The 21,579-nt window shown below is 43.3% G+C and overlaps 1 protein-coding gene across 1 annotated transcript; it reads right to left on the bottom strand.

The window, feature by feature from the left end:
• Positions 1-7,552: 7,552 nt before the first annotated feature.
• On the bottom strand, positions 7,553-13,054 carry sf3b4 (splicing factor 3b, subunit 4). The gene is made up of 6 exons (XM_080532021.1): positions 13,009-13,054; positions 12,421-12,549; positions 11,695-12,237; positions 11,159-11,332; positions 9,772-9,921; positions 7,553-7,894 (listed from the first exon to the last, which is right to left on the bottom strand). The coding sequence occupies exons 1-6, from the start codon at positions 13,040-13,042 to the stop codon at positions 7,725-7,727; spliced, it is 1,200 nt and encodes a 399-aa protein (XP_080388147.1). The 5' UTR covers positions 13,043-13,054; the 3' UTR covers positions 7,553-7,724.
• Positions 13,055-21,579: the final 8,525 nt, after the last annotated feature.

The following is a 21,579-nucleotide window of genomic DNA, read 5'->3' as shown; positions in this document are numbered from 1 at the left end:
TAAATGCAATGAATTATTATCATAAAGTGTGTCTAAAGATGGCATGGCATGTTAGTTATTTTTTGGGAAACCAAACAATCATTATTATTTAGTGTTAACCTCTCTGCATGGCCAGGGACAACAGACAGGATGCAGCTTTTCACTGTTTTTTTTCTCCCTGTCTTCAGTTGCATGCAGCATGCTGTAGAATGCTGTACATTCATCAGGGGTTGGAGGTGGTATCTTTGCTGGGGGGAGGTCACCCCAGCCAGCAGCTTCTCTCTTTCACTGGACCTTTGTAAACCTTATCTGGCTCGCTTCAGCATACAAGTCAGCTGGTTTCAAGGATGCCATACTGGGCTCAATCCAGCTACAGGCCTTTTCAGTGCATGCAGTGCCATCTAGCCTGCATGTAATTGGATGTAGTAAAGCGAACCACACTGGAAATAAGTCCCGAACTTTGTCGTGACGTCCCTAACAAATGACTTTACTGTGATGTATAATGCATTTGTTGAATCAAATCAAATCATACCTGTTCACAGCTGCAAGCAGGGCATAGGTTATGGCACCTATGTGGGAGCAAACTTCTCCTAATCCTGCCATGCAGACACAGTGACCAAATCGGATTAATCCGTCCTTTTCCACAGCAACCCATGTTGTCAGTGGTGGATCATTGAGGCAGTAGGAATGGTTCACCTGACACGGACAGGGGTTTTGTTTAGATTTCATTTCATCAATGTCAGCCCTGTCACCAGCTGTAAACATCTGTGATCAACGTAACTATCTACCAAAATTAGAGCTATCTAGCACAAGAGAGTAATTTAGCTGTGTAACGTTAGATTAGACAACGTAGCATAACCAGTGGCGTAGCGGACGGGCCCGCAAGCGACGCACCGCGGGGGGGCCCCCTAACATTGGATCATTTTTTTTTTTTTATAATTTAAAAAAATATGAAACAAAGAAAATAAGTGGCCCTTCATTGTGTCAAGCTTAATTTTAATATATAGGCCTATATTAAAAAAGATATACATAGTTAGCCGTATCCAATAGCAACATGACTTTGACGTCACACGTAGGCAGCGAGACACAAGGAAAATGAGCAAGCGAAAATACAATACAAAGTACAATAAGCATTCTTTAGGTGGTGGTAGATTCTCTATTCGGACATTCGGAGTGAAAGAAAAACAACATACAGATGATAATTCACACAATATAATACCACGAAAGCGTACAGCACTAAACAATAACATTTATTTGGGCAGCATCATACTCAAACTCAGGCAGAAGGGCAGGGTCCGGCCAGGTTCACAGTCACAGGCTGTCAGTGCATCATAATTCAGCATGGTTAGGCTATATATAGCTGCTTCTTTTTCTATTCTACTATTCTATTCTACTTCTGCTGTCTGCGTCTCCCTGGGTATTCCTAGACCAGATGGCAAAAAGTAAAGAAATGCCACAATATACCAGGACTTAAGAAACGAGATGTCCAACAAAGGATTTGACTAACCCTGGCCAATTTTACGCAACAAGTAGACTCTGATGCAGCGGCGACAGGGTTGTCAGATGGGCTGGTTTTTGGTGGATTTAGCAGTTTTTAGATTGGTTAGGTTGGAAATTCTCAATCCCATCTGGCAACCCTTAGCGGAGAGTCTACAGCTTATATGTTTACAGATATCGCGCTGCTGTGCACACCACACTTTGTTAAAAGAAATAAAGCTTGTACTTTTCTACTTATAATACATTCTACTGATGTAGTCTACCATTTGGTTTTAGTTATTGCTCTCACTTGTTTGTACCTTTTGCTAAGTCAAGCATTTATAATGTAGAGTGCATATTGCGAAATTTCGCAACGTCAATAACGCATCGGCCTCTAAAAAACGCAGCTTTTTTTTTTTTTTACTCCGTTGCGAAAGGGCCCCCGCCGCCACCTTGCGGGGGGCCCCGGGATTTTGCGCTACGCCACTGAGCATAACCAAAGGCAAACGTTAGGCACCTTCGCTTTGACAAGAGGCTAGAGCTAGCTTACCACTGACCGTAACGTAACGTTAGCTAGCATACCGATAGCATTGGCTAATTTAACGTCACTCACCTTGGCTTTGACGATGAAGAAATTCTTCACTTTCCACACGCCAGCATTAGTTACCCAACCAGAGTGGAAATATTTGTAGCTTTCGGTGCTTTTAAAAGCCTTCATCCTGGCTGCGGTGTATGGGGATGGATTCTCCACCAGATAGATCCAGATGTCACCGAACACGAGATCAGGCAGGGACTTAGCTGCATTTAGTGGTTCAAACACAGCCGCGGGGGCTAAATATGGGTCGCAAGTGCCCAATATGTGTAGCTTTTCCGTGTATCTTGATAGTTCTTCATGGGTGAGGTGGTCTAAATAGTAGGCAGCCGGTAAATTGCGTCCACTCGCCATGTTGCGCGATGTTGCTATGATCCTTTTTGCCCGTCAGGTTGGTGGTTGCTAGGGAAGAAACCACGTGACCGAAAGCTATGAATTGGACCTCGGCCCAAATCTAGTACTGAACCTGACCCCCCATGCTGGTGGTTCAGCAGCAGGTTGTTAACCTTGCACAGCTTGCTCAGTTGCTCTACCTCATCCCTGTACGCCGCCTCGTCCCCCCCCGAGATGCATCCCACCACGGTGGTGTCGTCTGCAAACTTTACGATGGAGTAGCTGGGGTGGACGGGGGTGAAGTCGTAGGTGTAGAGGTTGTAGAGGATGGGGCTTAGCACGCAGCCCTGGGGGGACCCAGTGCTGAGTCTGAGGGCTGTGGAGGTGTGGGGGCCCACCCGCACCCTCTGAGGGCGGTCGGTCAGGAAGTCCTTGATCCATGCACATATAGAGTGTGATAGACCCAGGTCTAGTAGTTTGGTCACTAGCCTGTCTGGAAGGATGGTGTTGAAGGCGGAGCTGAAGTCCACAAAGAGCAGTCTCGCGTAGCTGTTTCCCCTCTCCAGGTGGGATAGAGTGGCGTGGAGAGTCGTCGCGATGGCGTCCTCTGTGGACCTGTGGGCTCTGTAGGCGAACTGGTATGGATCCAGGTTGGGCGGGAGGCGTGTGAGTATGTGGGCCCGGACTAGTTTCTCGAAGCACTTCATTTTGAGTCCGCACGGACCTCTGCGGAGTCCGTTCCTCGTACGTTCCGCCCGACTCTGTGGGAGCCTTTAGGAGTTTGACTGGCCAATGTAAATTTGTGGTCTTTGCTACTTTAATACGATAAAATAAGATTAATAATAAGATAACCCCTATTTCAACGACACTATATCATTGTTTGCCTGACTGGCCACAGGATTTGAGATCCTAACATAAAAAGCAATAGTTTTCTTATTTTATCGGATTAAAGTAGCAAAGACCACAAATTTACATTGACCGCCAGTCAAACTTCTACACTTCTACCACCCAACAGGATCGTTCTGATGACGTATGACTGCTCTGGAGGCAGACTGAAACACATTGCCTATTTCATACATTTTCTCCATATAACGACGTCGATCATTGATCGGCAACGACACTATATAATTGTTTGCCTGACTGGCGACCGGATTTGGGCTCCTAATATCTAAAAAGCAATACGGTTTTCTCATTTTATCAGATTAAAGTAGCAAAGACCAGAAATTTACATTGACCGCCAGTCAAACTTCTACACTTCTACCACCCAAAAGGGGGTGTGATGGTTCTGATGACAGTGAGATGACGTATGACTGTTCTGATGACAGTGAGATGACGTATGACTGTTCTGATGACAGGGAGATGACGTATGACTGTTCTGATGACAGTGAGATGACGTATGACTGTTCTGATGACAGTGAGATGACGTATGACTGTTCTGATGACAGTGAGATGACGTATGACTGTTCTGATGACAGGGAGATGACGTATGACTGCTCTGATGACAGGGAGATGACGTATGACTGCTCTGATGACAGGGAGATGACGTATGACTGTTCTGATGACATATGACTGTTCTGATGACAGGGAGATGACGTATGACTGTTCTGATGACAGGGAGATGACGTATGACTGTTCTGATGACAGGGAGATGACGTATGACTGTTCTGATGACAGGGAGATGACGTATGACTGTTCTGATGACAGGGAGATGACGTATGACTGTTCTGATGACAGTGAGATGACGTATGACTGTTCTGATGACAGGGAGATGACGTATGACTGTTCTGATGACAGGGAGATGACGTATGACTGTTCTGATGACAGGGAGATGACGTATGACTGTTCTGATGACATATGACTGTTCTGATGACAGGGAGATGACGTATGACTGTTCTGATGACAGGGAGATGACGTATGACTGTTCTGATGACAGGGAGATGACATATGACTGCTCTGATGACAGGGAGATGACGTATGACTGCTCTGATGACAGGGAGATGACGTATGACTGCTCTGATGACAGGGAGATGACGTATGACTGCTCTGATGACAGGGAGATGACATATACTACTGTTTGAGCTGTACCGACAACAAATTCCACCAACCTAGGTCGTGTGGTCATTAAACTATTCATATCATATACATACTGCTCTGATGAATGCTGCTACAGCAACAGGAGATGCCTCTTCTTCCTCCTTCCTTTTATTTTTAAAGTTGTGATGTCCATAGTGACAGTCTAGCTAGCTACCACCAGACTCCAACTAACCCATATATATCTATAAACTAACTGATCTGCTCTCTCGCGCACTCACAGAAAATGTGTGCGTGCCAAGTAGCGTGTCTGAAGTAGATCTGCTGTTTGAATGAATAGATCTGGCTATTTTATATATATATATATATATATATATATATATATATATGTTACGGTACATGTGGGAAAACTAGGGTTAGGGTTAGGTGCTAGGGTGACTTGGGCCCAATCCCGATTCTCTTTTTTACCACGTCGGCTCGTTTTGGAGTCACTCGTTTTGGAGCCAGAGCCGTAGTGGTTCCCCGGGGGAAATGGGACAACCCTTCATGGGACAACCCTAATACGTCATCCGTAGTGTAATTAATGGGTTAATTCATAGTCAGGACAGCGCATGCGCCTTAGAGAGAGTTCATGATATACCACTAGGTGACTGACAGGTGTCGAGAGAACCGAAGTAAACTGGTTATACCTTTGTTGAACCCAGACTCAAGTGTCTTATTATTCTATGTCCAAGTGACATTACACGTAGTATCGTAGAAAATCATTGACGCTCGCGATTCATTCACAACTTGAATGAACTTGAACGCTATCAATCGATCAAACAAGTCATCAAATAAAAAAGAACAATGCTTCATTATCAGACCATGACAGAATAAGCTCTAACCTGTATGAAACCTGTGCTCCTACCCTGCCAGTCTGCACTGATTTAGGACAACAGTGCAACAACTTCGAGGCTGAACTTTAGTTACATTTACGGCGTCATATGCCATCAAAGGGAAACATGGACAAATGCATGACTTACAGATTTAATTTTATGACGTTACGAAATCCGATGTGACAGGAACGCTGGAGAAATAGCCGCTGTCCACTGCATTAGTTAACTACATATATAATAGTACATAATAACAACTGCTCGGATTAGATTGCCGGTTGTTTTGGTATAATAACAACTATATCTATAGCGTCATATAGGCCTACCACCAAGGGGGGGAATTCACGCCTATCATGCTGTCAAACACCACAGGTAATAATTTATTTCTAAATAAACATGATTGTACATCTCTGAAATGTGAATCGCGCACCGATTTATTTCTATTGGGAAGGCTGACGCCGGGGCAGCGTCAGCCTGTGACAAACGCGCTCCGGTGTCCTGCCCGCTGTCCCAAGCGCGCTGGACTGTGGAACTTTCTATGTTAAGCAACTCGGCATAACAGCGATTTCTTTTGTTATGCTTGTTATAAAGAAAAGGTCTATAATGCATTGAAATGACATTAGTACATCAGACATTAGACATTAGACATCAGACATGGAAATATGTCAATGCGCGGCTGTCATGCACAAATCAGCTTGTAACGTTAGACACACAGCACATCGGCATAATAACGTTTTGTTGTTGTTGTGCTTGTTATAAAGAAAAGGTCTATAATGCATTTAAATGAATGATACAACCCATTAATAATATTACCTAATAACAACTGCTCGGATTAGATTGCGGGTGGAAATAGGTCAAAATGCGCATCATGTACAAGTCAGACGAACGTTTGATAGATAACTTTACATATTATGTGTACCATCATCCGCTGTCAAACGCCACAGGTAATAATTGATTTATGATTGTACATCTCTGAAATGCTCGACTGTCATGCAGCGTTGCGTTACTGTCACGTTAGACACAGCACCGACATAAAAGCGATATTTTGGTTATGCTTGTTATAAATCAAAGGTCTATAATGCATTGTAATGACATTGAACTAAGATAATACGATGGTTATCATAATTTTTCAAGTCTTTAATTACAAGTAATTCCAGAAAAAGTATATGACATTTCAGGCTCGCTTCCGTATTACGAGAGCGAAAAGAACATTTCTGTAGATGTTTCGCAATGCATGCCGGAAGGGAGTCTCATGGCTCCGAATCGAACGAGGGTCAAGATTTTCTCCGAACGGAGCCAACCCTAACCCTAAATGAGTAATGAATTGGGACGCCACTTCGGCTACACGTGAACGCGCAAAACTGAGATTAGGGGTGAAAACGGAGCCAGAGTGGTGAATTGGGATTCACCCTTGGTACATGCTGGCATGTCTAACCCTAGCTCTAACCTTAACCCTAATCCTAACCGTAGCACCTAACCCTAGTTTTCCCACATGTACCGTATTCCCACATGTACCGTAACATATATATATATATATATATATATAATTATTTCATTTTGGGGGGTAAAAAAACAAATGGAGCTCCGGAGATCGGGAGCTGTTCAGAAACCATTCGGGGCTGCAGCCCCCCAGGCCCGGGGTTAACCACGCGCCTGCTCTGGAGGTCTGGAGAAGGTTAGATTAGCAGTTCTGACTTGGATTGAACAGAACGGAGCGATGGGAGAATGTGCTCGCAATTTCATTGGCTGTGTCATTCCAAGAACCCTCCCTCACATGTCTGTGGTCTTTGCTGAAAAAGTGAAGAACTGAACAGTTGCACACTTTGGACCAGGGTTGAAGAACTACTTCCAGGGTATATACAGGAATCTTGAGAATGATTTCAATACCTTTCTAAGACTTTTTAAAGACCTTGTCAATATTTTTCCAGACCTCACCGCCACTTCGAGGTGTAACCGTTTACATCAGTGACACCTTTAACTTAACAGTTTTAGTTTGCAATAGACTAGACCACTATCATACAACACAATTTCCGGTTCATCTTTGTTTTTTAATAAAACTAATAAATTCACGAACTTTGACTAAAAGTTTTTAGGACTCAAACTCTTTGGACAGAGTCTAGTTCAGAAAAATACCTACAAAATTCAAGACCTCATAAAATCGTGATAAGACTTTTTAATACTTAAGGGTCTTGAGTTTCCCAAAATTGATTTATCAACTTTTAATACTTTTCAAGATACCCTGTACTTCAAATCAAGAGAAAGACCCCAATCCGTTTGTATTAAAACCTTTATTCCTCAAAGGTTTGGGATCTGTACAGTGACAACAAAAAAATACAAAAGGGCGGCAATATCATGTTTCCAAAATTGTGAACCAAGTGAAATAAAAAAAGAAAAAACATCTAAAAGAAAGCAGGCATGTGCCTTGGGTGGTCCTCCGACCTCTATGGGGGCATTGGCCCTCTCATGGGGCCCCGGGGTGGAGCTCCGAGGGGCCTCGGTGGCATTGGAGGCCCCCTCTGGAAGCCAAACGGAGGTGGACGAGGGGGACCCCCGCCGTAGCCTGGTGGGGGCATGGGGGGAGGGGGTCCTCTCATACCTGGATGCATGTGACCTGGAGGGAGGGAGGGAGAGAAGGAAAGACACTGTTCAACACAGGGCAACAAGCGTGAGTGGAAATCAGACACTTGGAGGACTATTGTTGGGTGAACTTGTTATTTTCGTTGAAGGGATTGTTAAAAAATGAATAACAATTGATGACTTTCCGCATTAGTGTTTTTTTTACAGCAGCTTCTGGCGAGCTGATATAGATAACACTGCTCCAAAAGTATCTCAGACAGTGCTCGACTTAAAAAAATAGATTTCCCGATTCTGAATCGATCTTCATTGAATGAGCGATTATCGATTCATAAATCCCGAGATCGATCTTTCATGTTTTTTTTGTTTTTTTCTGCTTGCAGCTTCAACCCGCAACGAGATCTCGTGGCCAGATCTCGCGCTACAAGAATTTATCATATCTCACGCAACGACCAGGCTTAAAGGCAGATGTCTGGGTGCATTTTGGATGTAAAAATTATGACTATAGAGATGAGCAGGACAAAAGCAAAGCCATATGCAAGCTGTGCGCAGTGGAGGTTACATTTAGTGGAAACACCACAAATCTACGGAACCACTTATTGAGGCATCACCCTGACGTGAAACATGGAAAAGCGGATCCGAAACAAGCCTCGCTGATAAAGACGTTTGGTTGCAAATTACAATCAAATTCTCTGCATGCCCAACAAATTACTACAGCGTCGTAAGTGTCGTCAGTGTACTAGAACCACACTACGTGTTACCGACACGCAAACAGTTGAGTGAAGTGATAGTCCCAGACATGTCCGCGCAGGTGAAACGTGACATCGCAACTTCACTCCAGCCAGCAGAGAGAGTTGCCATAACGTGTGACAGCTGGACATCCAGAGCAATGGACTCGTACCTGACAATCACTTGCCACTTTATCAGCGAGGCTTGTTTCGGATCCTCTTTTCCATGTTTCACGTCAGGGTGATGCCTCAATAAGTGGTTCCGTAGATTTGTGGTGTTTCCACTAACTTATTGTTACTGTATACTACAGTATTTTAATAATCATTGATTTTCCAATTATGTTTATTCCTGAATAAAATCTTCCAATCTCCAAAAAGTGAGAAAGCAGTAATGAAGGGCTTTAGTTTCATGGACATTATGGTTTACAATGTGTTTTGTTCCCCAAAATACCCTCATCTATTGCACTATTTTCGTTTGAGTTTTGCACATTTTTATTTTGTATATATATATATATATATATATATATATATATATATATATATATATATATATATATATATATATATATATTATGCAAATAAGCTATTTGAGACAGTCCTGAGGGATATTATTATTATTATTTACACTGGCTGCAGTAAAGCACTTTTTGTAGTGTCTGATTTAGCAAAATGTTGGTCAATGATGTTCATTTATGTTCCAATAAGAAGTACATTCATGTAACTGCTTTGGAGTCAATTCTTAATGTAAACATTGATATGTTTAACAATGCTACATGTTATAGGGTTCCTTGAACCATTTATAGCATTAGTTCTGAGAATCTCTTCATATTCAAGGAAAATGTATATTGTAACTAAATCGAATCGAAATCGAATCGAATCGTGAATCGAATCGGGAGCTGTGAATTGGAATCGAATCGTTTTGGGAAATCAGTGGCGATACCCAGCCCTAATTGTTACATAGTCATTTGGTAATGGAACATGACGTTGAGCGGTAATTGCTTTTGTGTAATACTACAAACTGCTGAACTCCATCATGATGCAATGTCTACTGTACTGTGTAACAGCATATTCATACACTACAACCTCCCCCCCCTCCCCTTTAGTAGGGGGACAACGACATACAATTCCTGAACTGTGTCTGAGGTGAAGCGGTCTGCTAGCCTGGTGATGGTCTGATGGTACCTACCCATGGGATGGCCGAAGGGCCCTCTGGGCGGCATGCCCATGTGTGGGTGGGGGGGCATGCCGGGGGGGGGCGGTGCCCGGTGCTGGTTGGACCCTGGGTGTGGGACCATGCCGGGGGGGCCGTGGGGGGGCATGGACATCTGGGGCATTCCTGTGTGGAGAGGACAACATGATTGATGTGTACGACACAATACTACTGTTACTGTAGCAACGGCTTCATGGAAATGATCTCTTTGCACCCGGTCATGAGATACACAAACATCTGGGTTTTGTGTGTGTTTTTTTTTTTTACATGGCATGCATACACAGAGTGGGTGGGGTCAGAGCACAGGGTCAGTCGTAGTGCAGCCCCCCTGGAGGATTGGGGGTTAAGTGCCTTGCTCAAGGGCACGTTGGGAATCAACCCTATTTTAATAGCCTTGCCTGGAATAACAAAAGGTAGCTTCCACACGAACCAAATGACATTCAACGGCGGATTAAGCTATATGACATCAAAATGACGTGGCGACTTTTAACTTGCCGACAACAGAATTCAAATCTGCCACGGCTGCCACGATTGGCTCTTTCTAATGTGAGTGGGCCTTACCAGAAGACAAAAAGTAGAAAGAGACAATTATATTTGTCGTTAAAACGATTTTCATTAATATCACTCAACACACACAAAAAAAGATTTAAGCTAAGCAATGGTCAAGAAAACTCAGGAAACCTGGAGAAGCATCACAAGTAGTGTTGCACGATATACCGGTACCAACGATATACCGCGGTGCCAAAATGTCACGGTGCCTACTATACCATAAGCTTTATACAACGGTACTACCGTGGAATACTATACTACCGTGTTGAACACGGTACCAGCGGGGCAACTCATAACACTTTCGGCTGCGTTCGTCAATTCGCTCCGAGAGCGCCGGAGCGCACACTGGGTGCAACGTCACAGAGCGACCGATTCGTTTGATTGGACGAGAGGCGTTCCGCGAGTGCGGGTCAGATTTCCAGAGCGAATTGACGAACGCAGCCTTTTTCGCGACTACCCATCGCGTTAGCTACTTACCTGTAGAGTTACAGTGTAATGCATTAAATGCATGTTATTCATGCACCACTCATTAAGTTATTGTAACTTGTAAATACATTGCATGTTCATAAAAATAAAAAGTGTTACAAAAGTGCCGCGGTATCGCGATACTACTCAGTATCGTGATACTTGGGCTGGTATAGTATCGCAGGGTAAAATATTGGTATCGTGACAACACTAATCACAAGCCTAAATATCGTTATAAAGCATCATCAACATGGCTGTCTATAGAAGTTGTGTGGTGACCTACCTGGCTGTCTATAGAAGTTGTGTGGTGACCTACCTGGCTGTCTATAGAAGTTGTGTGGTGACCTACCTGGCGGGTGCATCCCTGATGGGGGGAAGGGAGGTGGGCCTGGGGGGGGGCCTGATCCCCCTCCCTGGGGGCCTGGGGTCCCTGGCGCTGGAGGCATCGACATGCCGGGGGGCATCCCAGGAGGCATAGACCCAGGGGGGGGCACAGGTGGGAAGGAACCAGGAGGGGGCATGCCTGAGAGAGAGAGAGAGAGAGAGAGAGAGAGAGAGAGAGAGAGAGAGAGAGAGAGAGAGAGAGAGAGAGAGAGGTGTTAGAGGGAGTATAAACAGAGGCGGTTCGTACATTCTATTGTTTTTAGAATGTAGAATGTATAATGCCAAAATTGAATGTTTTTTCGCATCTGTTTCAGTGCAACAATTTTTCTTCATTATTATTATTAATTTTTTTAACTGGCAGTGTATGAGTAACAAAGCCCTCGACTAGTGCATAAACAGCAGTAAAACAACAACAACAACAGTATTGTCAGTATCAAACTCCATGGACCTCCTCATATAACAGGGATGTGGTAAATGACCCCCCCCCCCCCCCCGTCTTACCGGACATGGCCATCCCCTGCCCCAGGGTGGTCAGCACCGGTGTCGGCGCCGAGGGAGGGGGCGGCGCGTCGGCGAACAGCTGGTGAGGCCGGTCGGCCTGGGAGAGCGGGTTCTGCGCGGCCAGGAGGCGCTCGGCGGCCGAGCCGTGCCGCTCGCCCTTGGAGTCCTTCTTGAAGGCGTAGGACACCGTGATGGGCCGGTTGCACAGGTACTGGCCGTTCATGGCCTCGATGGCAGCGTCCGAGGCGTCGAAGCTGGCGAAGTTGATGAAGGCGTAGCCCTTCGAGTTGCCCGTGTCCGGGTCGCGCATGATCTTGGGCGTCTGGAGGATCACGCCGAAGGCGCTGAACGTGTCGTAGAGGAGCTTCTCGTCGATCTCGGGGTCCAGGTTGCCGATGAAGATGTTGGCGCCCACGTCCAGGTTCTTGTTGTGCGCCGAGGCCTTGTTGACGCGGATGGGCTTGCCGTACAGCTTGATCATGTTCATGATCTTGATGGCGTAGTCTGCGTCCTCTTCGCTGAGGAACTCCACAAAGCCGTAGCCTTTGAGATGCACACACACACACACACACACACAGACGGGGGACGCGGGGGGGAAGAATTAGTCAAAAGCGGTTTGTCTCAAACGTACGGTTCGTCGTATGTAGCCTACATGTTCAGGTGAATCATCTTACACCCTGCGCTGTCCTCATAGACCAGCAGTACAAATTAATGTGCGTTTCTCACCTTGGTGCTGCCCTGTGACCCTGTCTTTAGGCATGTGTGTGTTGACGACAGGCCCCGCCTGCAGGAAGAGCTCCCACAACAACGGCTCTGACACCTTCTCATCCAGACCGCCTACGTACACCGTAGCATCTATAGAGCAAAAAGAGAACGTTTAGTGGTGGAAACACAACTCGTACCATACAGGACTACTACGTTTATTAGTGCAGTGCACTTTCTAACTAGCAGACCATCCTGCACTGGGTCGGAGGGGGGGTAGTATACCAGCAGACACAAATTCTCCGCAAAACCACTCTCAATGAAACCATGCTTCGACTTAATAGTTTGTTATGCTAGCCTTTCTCGATGACGGTTGAAATCAAATGAAAAGTACTCGTAAAGGGTAGGGTTAACACTGTATCATGACGGATAGCAGCGCCTGAACATCGTTTGATTTGAATGCAACACCTTTGGCTAATGGCTACTAAAGCATCGAACATCCAGTGGGACTCCTATACCGGGCTATAGAACTATTAGATGTGAACTATAGATATGAGTGCAAAAATACTACTATTAGGGAGGCTCAGCAACATTGTGAAGTTCATTGTCTACCTTGGTTTCTCTCCGAAATCGGTCCTGCCGCCATGTTGGTAGCGGCGCGAGGGAAGCGTCACGCGGAAATTGTTGTATCATGTGGGGGTCAAGGGTGTGAACACTTCCGGTGTCGCGCGATTCTCCACGCATAACAGATATATACATAGATATAGATATAGAGACATAGATATAGATATAGATATAGAGACATTGATATAGACATAGATATAGAGACATAGATATAGACATAGATATAGACATAGATATAAATATAGACATAGATATAGATATAAACATAGATATAGATATAGACATAGATATAGACATAGATATCGACATAGATATAGATATAGACATAGATATAGATATAAATATAGACATAGACATAGATATAGATATAGACATAGATATAGATATAGACATAGATATAGATATAGATATAGATATAGACATAGATATAGACATAGATGGGTTATTTTTTAAATACGGTGCCATTTGGACTTCATAACTTGTGAAAAATAAATTGTTGATTTATCTATATTTTAATGTTCTATTATATAAAGGACATATCTAGCTTGCTGAAAAACATAGTGGTCGAGCTCAGGCACCTAAATTGTATTTTATTTAGAATACCCTCTGTAGTTGAATAGGGCGAGTGTCTCCAGAACAGAGTGGACACATAACAGGGTGGACACTAACAGGGTGGACATTTTGAGTTAAAGTTAGCCTTTAGCCTGCCTGTGTTAGCATAATGCCTAGAATGACCATGAATACTTGATGAGGAATCTAATTGGCACTAAATACTTTTTTTGAAATTATTCAATTTGATTGATCTCCTCAATATTTAGGCATAACAGGGTGGACACGTTATGGTCAACCACATTAAACTCACTGGATAAAAACATAAAAATCAGATGGTAAAAGAGGTAGAAAATCACACAGCTTACAACATTTGAAATCCCCTCCACTGATGTGATGAGAGTGATGTGATTGAGAAATATGGTTTTCTTTTAAAAGGGACATTAACACAGCATAACAGGGTGGACAGTGATCACAGGGACAAGCATATAACCTTAATTTTTTGTACAAAATAAAAAAAATGGATAAAAACTATATTTGATTTCAATAGATATTGATCAGGAAAATGAAATAATAATAACATATTTGGAAATGTGTTTTAATAGTTATTTTTGGGATTGAAGTTGAATGAACAACACTGGACACATCCCAAATCCCATACAAAATCCATTTACATCTTTAACCAAAGCTTTTAAAATGTAGAAAACAACAACTTAGAAGCCCATATCATTGTATTCATAATAAATAACAATTGACTATACATGAAAAACCTAATGGAATTAGTATTTGTCCAAATTTAGACAAAATACAACATGATTTGTACTGGGGACGGAAAAGGCACTGTATTAAAAAAAACGACCCAGTTAGTACTAAACGAAGACGTAGAAACCTTTTGATATCTATGAACGTAGATACCGCTGTTGTATGTCTCTATGTCCCCGCTATGCGTCTGTGCGTCTGCCATATTGGATCGGTCAAGATCCGGTAATAAACAAATAGGCCTACAAAAGTGTTTTGAGAGATGCAGACTTCGCTACAAAATCGTCTGTAACTCGCTTCATTTTCTTTTGGCCAAGACCAGCAGGCTGAAAAACTCAACCCTGCATACTGCAGTTAGGCTGTACAATGACAGTATCTAGACCGCACAAATAACACAGCATGGCTACCATGACTGCTACCTGCCCTTGCTTTGCCGCCCTGAAATATTTTTAACCTTAAAATTACGTTTCTTATATTTGTTATTGTCATGTATGAATTTCTGTAAAGGTCTACAGTTTTTCAGTGGGGCCTTGGCTCCACTGCAAGCATGAATTAATAAAATAAAATAAAATCATTCTGAACCGATTTTAATGACATTTTATGGAATAAAACTCAGTTACTGGGGACAGAATTAAGCGAGTTAGCCTCTATGCCATTAACCTTAGCCACAACTTTCTCTGGGACATTCTCTGGGACATGCAGGCCCGATCTATGAATAGGCAACATCAAATGTAAATTATGTAGAATTTCAGCTTTTGTGAGTTTCTCCAAAAATGTAGATTTCTATATCAATGATATTGTTATAAAGCCGCCTGGGTACTTGTTATTGTATTAATAATTAAATCAATTCATTAATAAAATAAACCACTAAAAGGTTATTTCTGTTCCCCGGACTCCAGTTATGACAAGAACATCCAGTCAGTTCATCCATACACCCCGAGACACATAAGACCACTTCTGCAGGCTGGACAGTTACAGGCCGTTTGCTCCATGGCCACCCGCCACCGACAACAGTCCTCCATCTGACACGACGTTGGGCTGTTCGTGCTGCTTCCGTCCAGCTGGTTCCCATCTTCTTCAGTTCCGCCTCCAGGTATTTCTGGGCCGACCGCGCTTTCTTTCCCCCTGCGTGTTCCAAGTCAAAGCCTGGCGGGTGATGCTGAAATTTAGTTTTCTCAGAGTGTGTCCAATCTGCCCCAGAATCTGTTGGGAAACAGGATCCTGCCTTGCTTTCCGCCACAGCTCTTCGTTGCTGATTCGGTCTGGCCATCTCACACCAAATATGCGCTGCTGACAGGTGTTAGTGAATGTGTGAATCGCAACCGTAGAATGTGTGAATCGCAACCGTAGAGGAGGACGAATTTGGACAGTTGCCATTACACAAACAATGTCGCAAATATTGTTAATCTAAAATATTCGATTTTCATCTTCATCAATTCACACAGACACATACTATACTATAATATAATAACATACAATGTAGTGTGTCAAGTGTTTGAGACCAATGTTCAGCTATACAGTGCAGTCATATGTAAACATAAAATTGCTCCAGAGCAACTAGGTAAGAGTCAAAGTAGTTCCCTGTCTTGGACAAACTCAATTCCTCTCCATCTCACACTTTTCAGCAACATGTGAACACCATTTGTTCTAAGAATTAATATCCTTGAAACAGTGTGGTTTTACAGAGCTTCTTTCTCAAGCTACCACTTTGCAATTGCAGAGTGTGAAGTTTGGCAATGTGGTACGGCCTCAACTTGTGGAAGTTGTTGACCGCTAATGACAGGATGCAAAAGTGATGATTGTCAATGCCGTCCTGAGTTTCAATAATATGATCACCAAGATTGAACACATCCTCTGAACCGATGTTGGACCGGACCGTGTGGTTGACAGGGGACAGACAGGGGACAGACAGGGGACACGCTGCGTTGATGAGCTGCTGATAACATGTTTGTGGTTTGTCAAATGCAGCGCTCTGCTGAGTGGGTCTGAGTGGATCTGAGTGGATCACCTTGACAGAACCTACGGATGGAATCATCAGGCCTACGTTGTTCTTCAAGGTCAACAGCTGGTAACTTTCAGGACATGATGCTGGTACACCATCAGACACTTAACTGTTTCGGCACACATTGCATGAACGCTGCTTCGTCACCTGTTTAACAACAAATCCTCTTATATACCCCAGTTTATTCTCCGTCAGATACCCCGAAGTGAGTTGGCAGGTAACTGTCGTCCAGTACATTACAGATGTCCTAAAATGGAAGGGAGGCAGAGTCAGTGTCCGGGGATCGAACCAGAAACCTACCGATTGCTGGACGGCCTTTAGGCAACCTGCCGCCCACACACTAACACTGAGGTCATGACTCATATTTAAAACAAAGACAAAGAATCAATTACAGGCCTAGAGATGAAGAGATGAAGAGAACTTCAGATTTAACCCTTTCACCCTTACAAAGAATGGTTCAAAAAGGGTTCTTTGGGGTAAAAAGGGGGTAGGTCTACAGGCTACCCAGGATCAGGCTGTTTTGCATTTATATCTGCAACTGTTGCTCAATAAAGCATCAGATACAATACTGTGGCGTAAGCCTTAAATACACTGCAACACATGAAACTGTAAAACAGGCTTGCCAAGTTTACATTTCACTTCACCGCGACTCCTGAATAAGATAAAGTGCAGCAGTGACATAGCTGGCTGTGCCGGTTTCAGAACAAGTTTGTTGACTGACAGTTGTTTCAAGCATTTATAAATAATACAGGAAACATTACAGCATCAATGCATGATGGATATGGGAAACCGAGCAGCACAACCAGCATATAATCCAAATATTTTCCTCACTCAGAAAAGGTGTCATCCAGGATGGAAATGATTTTTCGAATACTTGCCGCGTTAGGCTTTGATTGTTCCAGACACACCAGACATGCTGCGCAGAGGTGAGTTTGTGTGTGCTCTCAGTATATAGCCTATGAGACTCCGAGGAGGAAGAAGGGGAGTACTCACTGATTTCAGGGGGGAAAAAGAAAAACAAGTGAAACATTTAAAAAGCTTAAGCTTTCGGGTGTTATTAATTAATTTCGGCATTTTATTATTATCGGTGTAAGTGGTAAATTGCTTGTTTCTTTCCGTGGTTGTAAACATGGATTGGAATTGTAGGGTACGCGCGTTAGTTCTGGTTTCCTATCGTTATCTTGTGACAACATAGGCTGTGTAGCGGTTATTGGTATGGTATGAGGATCGAGCTTGGAGAGCTTTTTGCACCTGGTCACAGACAGTGCACTGAAACCCCCTGACAAAGGGAAAAGGTGAGAGGAGGAGAGCGCTTACATGCCAGCAAGACATACGAGCAAAGTGATGAAACTGTGAACTGTGTGTGCTGGTGATCGGATCAACTCGATGCAGACAAGCGTGTGCGAGGCGGTGTTACTGTCACCTTGATTACTCCAATGTACCTCTTCTCCTGCACCTGCGTTATTAACCTTAATTTGTATCCTAGGTCGTAGCAACCTCATGATTGGTATGGTAATACACGGCAATAACGTATGAAATATCCTTTGTTTCGTTATAATATAATCATAATAATAAACGCTATTAATGTAGCAGTTTAATGCACAGTAAAAAATAAAAAAAAAGTTATTAGAAAGTGGGGAACAAGAGGGGAAACACTGAAGCAGCTTATTCCTTCATTCCTTCATTCCTTTCATCCTACTTCCTTCTGAAACAGCTCCCAAGCGCCGGTGCCAGTGGTAGGCCTACATGCTGTCATCAGCCAGGAGATCAGCATGCAGCCCAACAGTCTCTACCAGGACCCTGAACCGCTGCACTGCCAAAGCTGCATCTCCTACGAGGCCCGGCTGCAGCCCCTGGTCTGCGGACACCTCTACTGCGCCAAGTGCACTAGTCGCATTGTGAACCAGGCATTCATGGACATCGAGGGCCTCTCGGACTACGCCTGTCCCATGTGCAGATCGATACGTCAGCTGGGGAGGACGGTGCCTGTGCCACGGCCCTACAGTGGTAGTCCTACTGGGTCTATTGGTAGTCCTACTGGGTCTATCAGTACTGGGTCTATCGGTACTGGGTCTATCGGTACTGGGTCTATCAGTACTGGGTCTATCGGTACTGGGTCTATCGGTACTGGGTCTATCGGTAGTCCTACTGGGTCTATCGGCTCAAGCCACCCCCTCCCCCCATCAACCGGTCACCTGGAGGTCATCAGGGAAGAAGACTCTGGGACGTGAAACAGGACTGGAGAGAGGTCCTCATTCTCTACCCATCGGTGACTGATCACTCCTGATGTCGCCAGCCCCTCGGAGTTGCTTCAACTTATCTAAGACAATAGAAGGCCCTGAACATTCATAAAAGTTTTTTTTTTTTTTTTTTAAGTATTAACTCCCTCCACTCAGAACATGCTGCTTTACAAATTAAACCCACTTTTGAGTGTTAAAAAGGCCACATTTTTGTCTGTGATAATGGATGATATTGGAATCTTACCAGCGTTCTAAACCACTGAGTGTGAAAAAGGCAATACAGTAGGCTGTGAATAAACACAAATAACTGAGCAAAGATACAAGTTGTTTTTGGCTGCTTTATTGCATTTTTATATATAGAAATCTAAATACAAACCTACATTGAGTAAAAAAATTACAATTTAAAACTGGTCATACAAAATACATAAAGGCTGTATAAAACACAATAATATGTTTGTATAGGTAACATTTTGTAAATTCTGAAAAGTGAGAAGGCAAGAACATTACTCAACAGACTGTAACATAAAAAGGTTGTGACCTGTCTTAAGAAAAACATGTATGGCTTAATTGATGAAGTACGCAAAGCAAACTGTTGCAAGGACACCATTTGAGTAAAACTATAGGTAACACACAATACATACATTCTGAAGAACATACTCAAAAAAGAACAATATATGATTATCATAAAGAAATAGCACATACCATGCCCCTTGATTTTCAATAGAGGCATGTTTATATATATAAACTTATTTAATTTGTTCTTATATATTATATATATATATATATATATATATATATATATATATATATATATATATATATATATATATATATATATATATATATATATACCGGTAAGAACAAATTATTGATGCAATTGGGCCAAGAAGCATACATTGGATTGCACTTTAAAATATGGCTTTTCACTACTGTAGTAAGAGGTGGAATTGCCATTTCCTTTTCTGGGTCTACGGCAATTGAGAACCACAAGAAATACTAACAAATGTTGTAAATTAAAAGGAACCATGTAAGTGCAGTAATATGTGGGACCCATTTAAAGTGAATGGGCAGATTGTGCATGGTGACATAATCATACTGGTCTGACAATGCTTCTGTGAGATTCCCCAAAAGAACATAAATTGAATATACTTCAGGGGGATAGTCATTTTAAACAATGCTGTAATTATCTTGAAGTGGTTAGGGGAGACTGTTCGGAAACCTCCGAACGTTGGCGCTGTCTGGCGAACGATACACCGGTATGAACGCGGGCTCGTTCGCCAGACAGCGCCAACGTTCGGAGGTTTCCGAACGCGAACGCGAACCGGCGTTCGGAACTGCCGGTGTGAAAGCCCTAACAGTCACCCAGCACAACTATCATTGTTTTCATGTGCAGACAGAAAGTGACAAGGAGGAGGTAGATCCCATCTCTACAAGACGGGACAGCGTTATTCATCACCACTTTATACTGCGGCCATCGCTGCATTATGTGCAACATACCTTTGCGGTGGAAATATTTGTGAAAAAATGGCAAATTGGAGCCCATAGTCTGAATGATGTGCCTACCTTCAGCCATCAACAACTAATGTAAATAATGGAGAAAATTCACCTTTTTGACATTTTCACAAACAACCAGAAGTCTATAAAACATTCAATGAGAGTGACATTACATTAGGAGAATCTGAAGCATTGTTTGTTTACAAAATGTCAGATAATAATAATAATAATAATAATAATAATAATAATAATAATAATAATGAAACAAGGGAGTATTAGGCCCTCTCTAAACTCACGATTATGGTGTTAAAAGTCTCTGATTTGAGAGCGGAAAACGAACTGTCTGTCAAAGATAGCGACACCGCTCAAAGCAACTTTGTCACAAGGTTACACACCCTCCTAACAACTGCAGTGCTGGATTCATAGAACATGGTACAAATTGTAGATCAAAAATAAATCACAGTCAGAGAGTTTAAGGAACACTAACACATGTCCATATTTCACTGTAGTTCCCCTTTAATCTATGTAATGGCCTTAATGCAAAAAAAAGATGAGGTACACACTGTAGGGGTGCTTTCCCCGACCCAAATAATGCCTAGTCCTGGACCGAACCACACTTTAAAAAGAAGAATCTCCATTGGAGACTCTTTATACCGTAAATCTAGGACAAGGCATATTCTGTGTCCAGGAAGCTGCCCCAGAATGTTTAAGCAACAGACATTGGTCTATTAAGGGGTTTATGATCTTTCAGCGACAATATGAATGACGTCCTTTACAATCATGAGAAAAAGGCAGGTTGCAGGCTTTAACTCCGCCCGTATGCTAGCGTCTACCAGCATATGGAAGGGAATGAGAAGAATGGTAACAATTCATTGATCACATCTCATGTGATTTCACACACAGATTATAATGGAAACACTATTTTGTACATCTGTCCACTGCTGCTCGTTGGGGGAGCTGGGAGCCTTTTCTAATATTTCTAAGATGGCTGATCTGGATCAGTGAACACACTGTAGTGGAACTGGCTCTCACCTCTCTAACCTTGTTAGATCGGTGAGCTAAGGATGGAAGGATGACTATTCTAATCCTTCAAACAGTGACCCGCAAAGTGACCCGCAAAACACCACCAAAGAAATGTGACGGGCCACAAGTAGAAACCCGCAGGGTGTTCAGTTAGTTGTTCTAGCCTATCACTAACACACGCCGGTTTCAATTAATCCTCAAGCCCTTGATGTGTGGAATCGCGTGTGTTAGCGCCAGGCTAGGGCAAAAGCATGCACACCATGTCGGTCTCAAGGATCACTGAAGAATCACTGCTTTAGAATCAAGAACTGCCCCTTTTTTTCCCGGCATAGCTTTCTCTCTAGGATGCAAATGAACGGTGATAGTCACTTTCACTCCTTCGATCTCTACGGCTGGATTCTAAACTGACAACCAACTCCCCCCCCACCATCTGCCCTTGACTCCAGGGCTCCAGCTCGCAGGTTTAAAAGGCGAACGCGATATGGATGGGTG

Source organism: Nansenia antarctica (genome assembly GCF_963989245.1).
Source record: "Nansenia antarctica genome assembly, chromosome: 5".
NCBI classification, from domain to species: Eukaryota; Metazoa; Chordata; class Actinopteri; order Argentiniformes; family Microstomatidae; genus Nansenia; species Nansenia antarctica.
The sequence above is the reverse complement of the archived record's forward strand: the minus strand, read 5'-3'. Positions and strand labels throughout refer to the sequence as shown.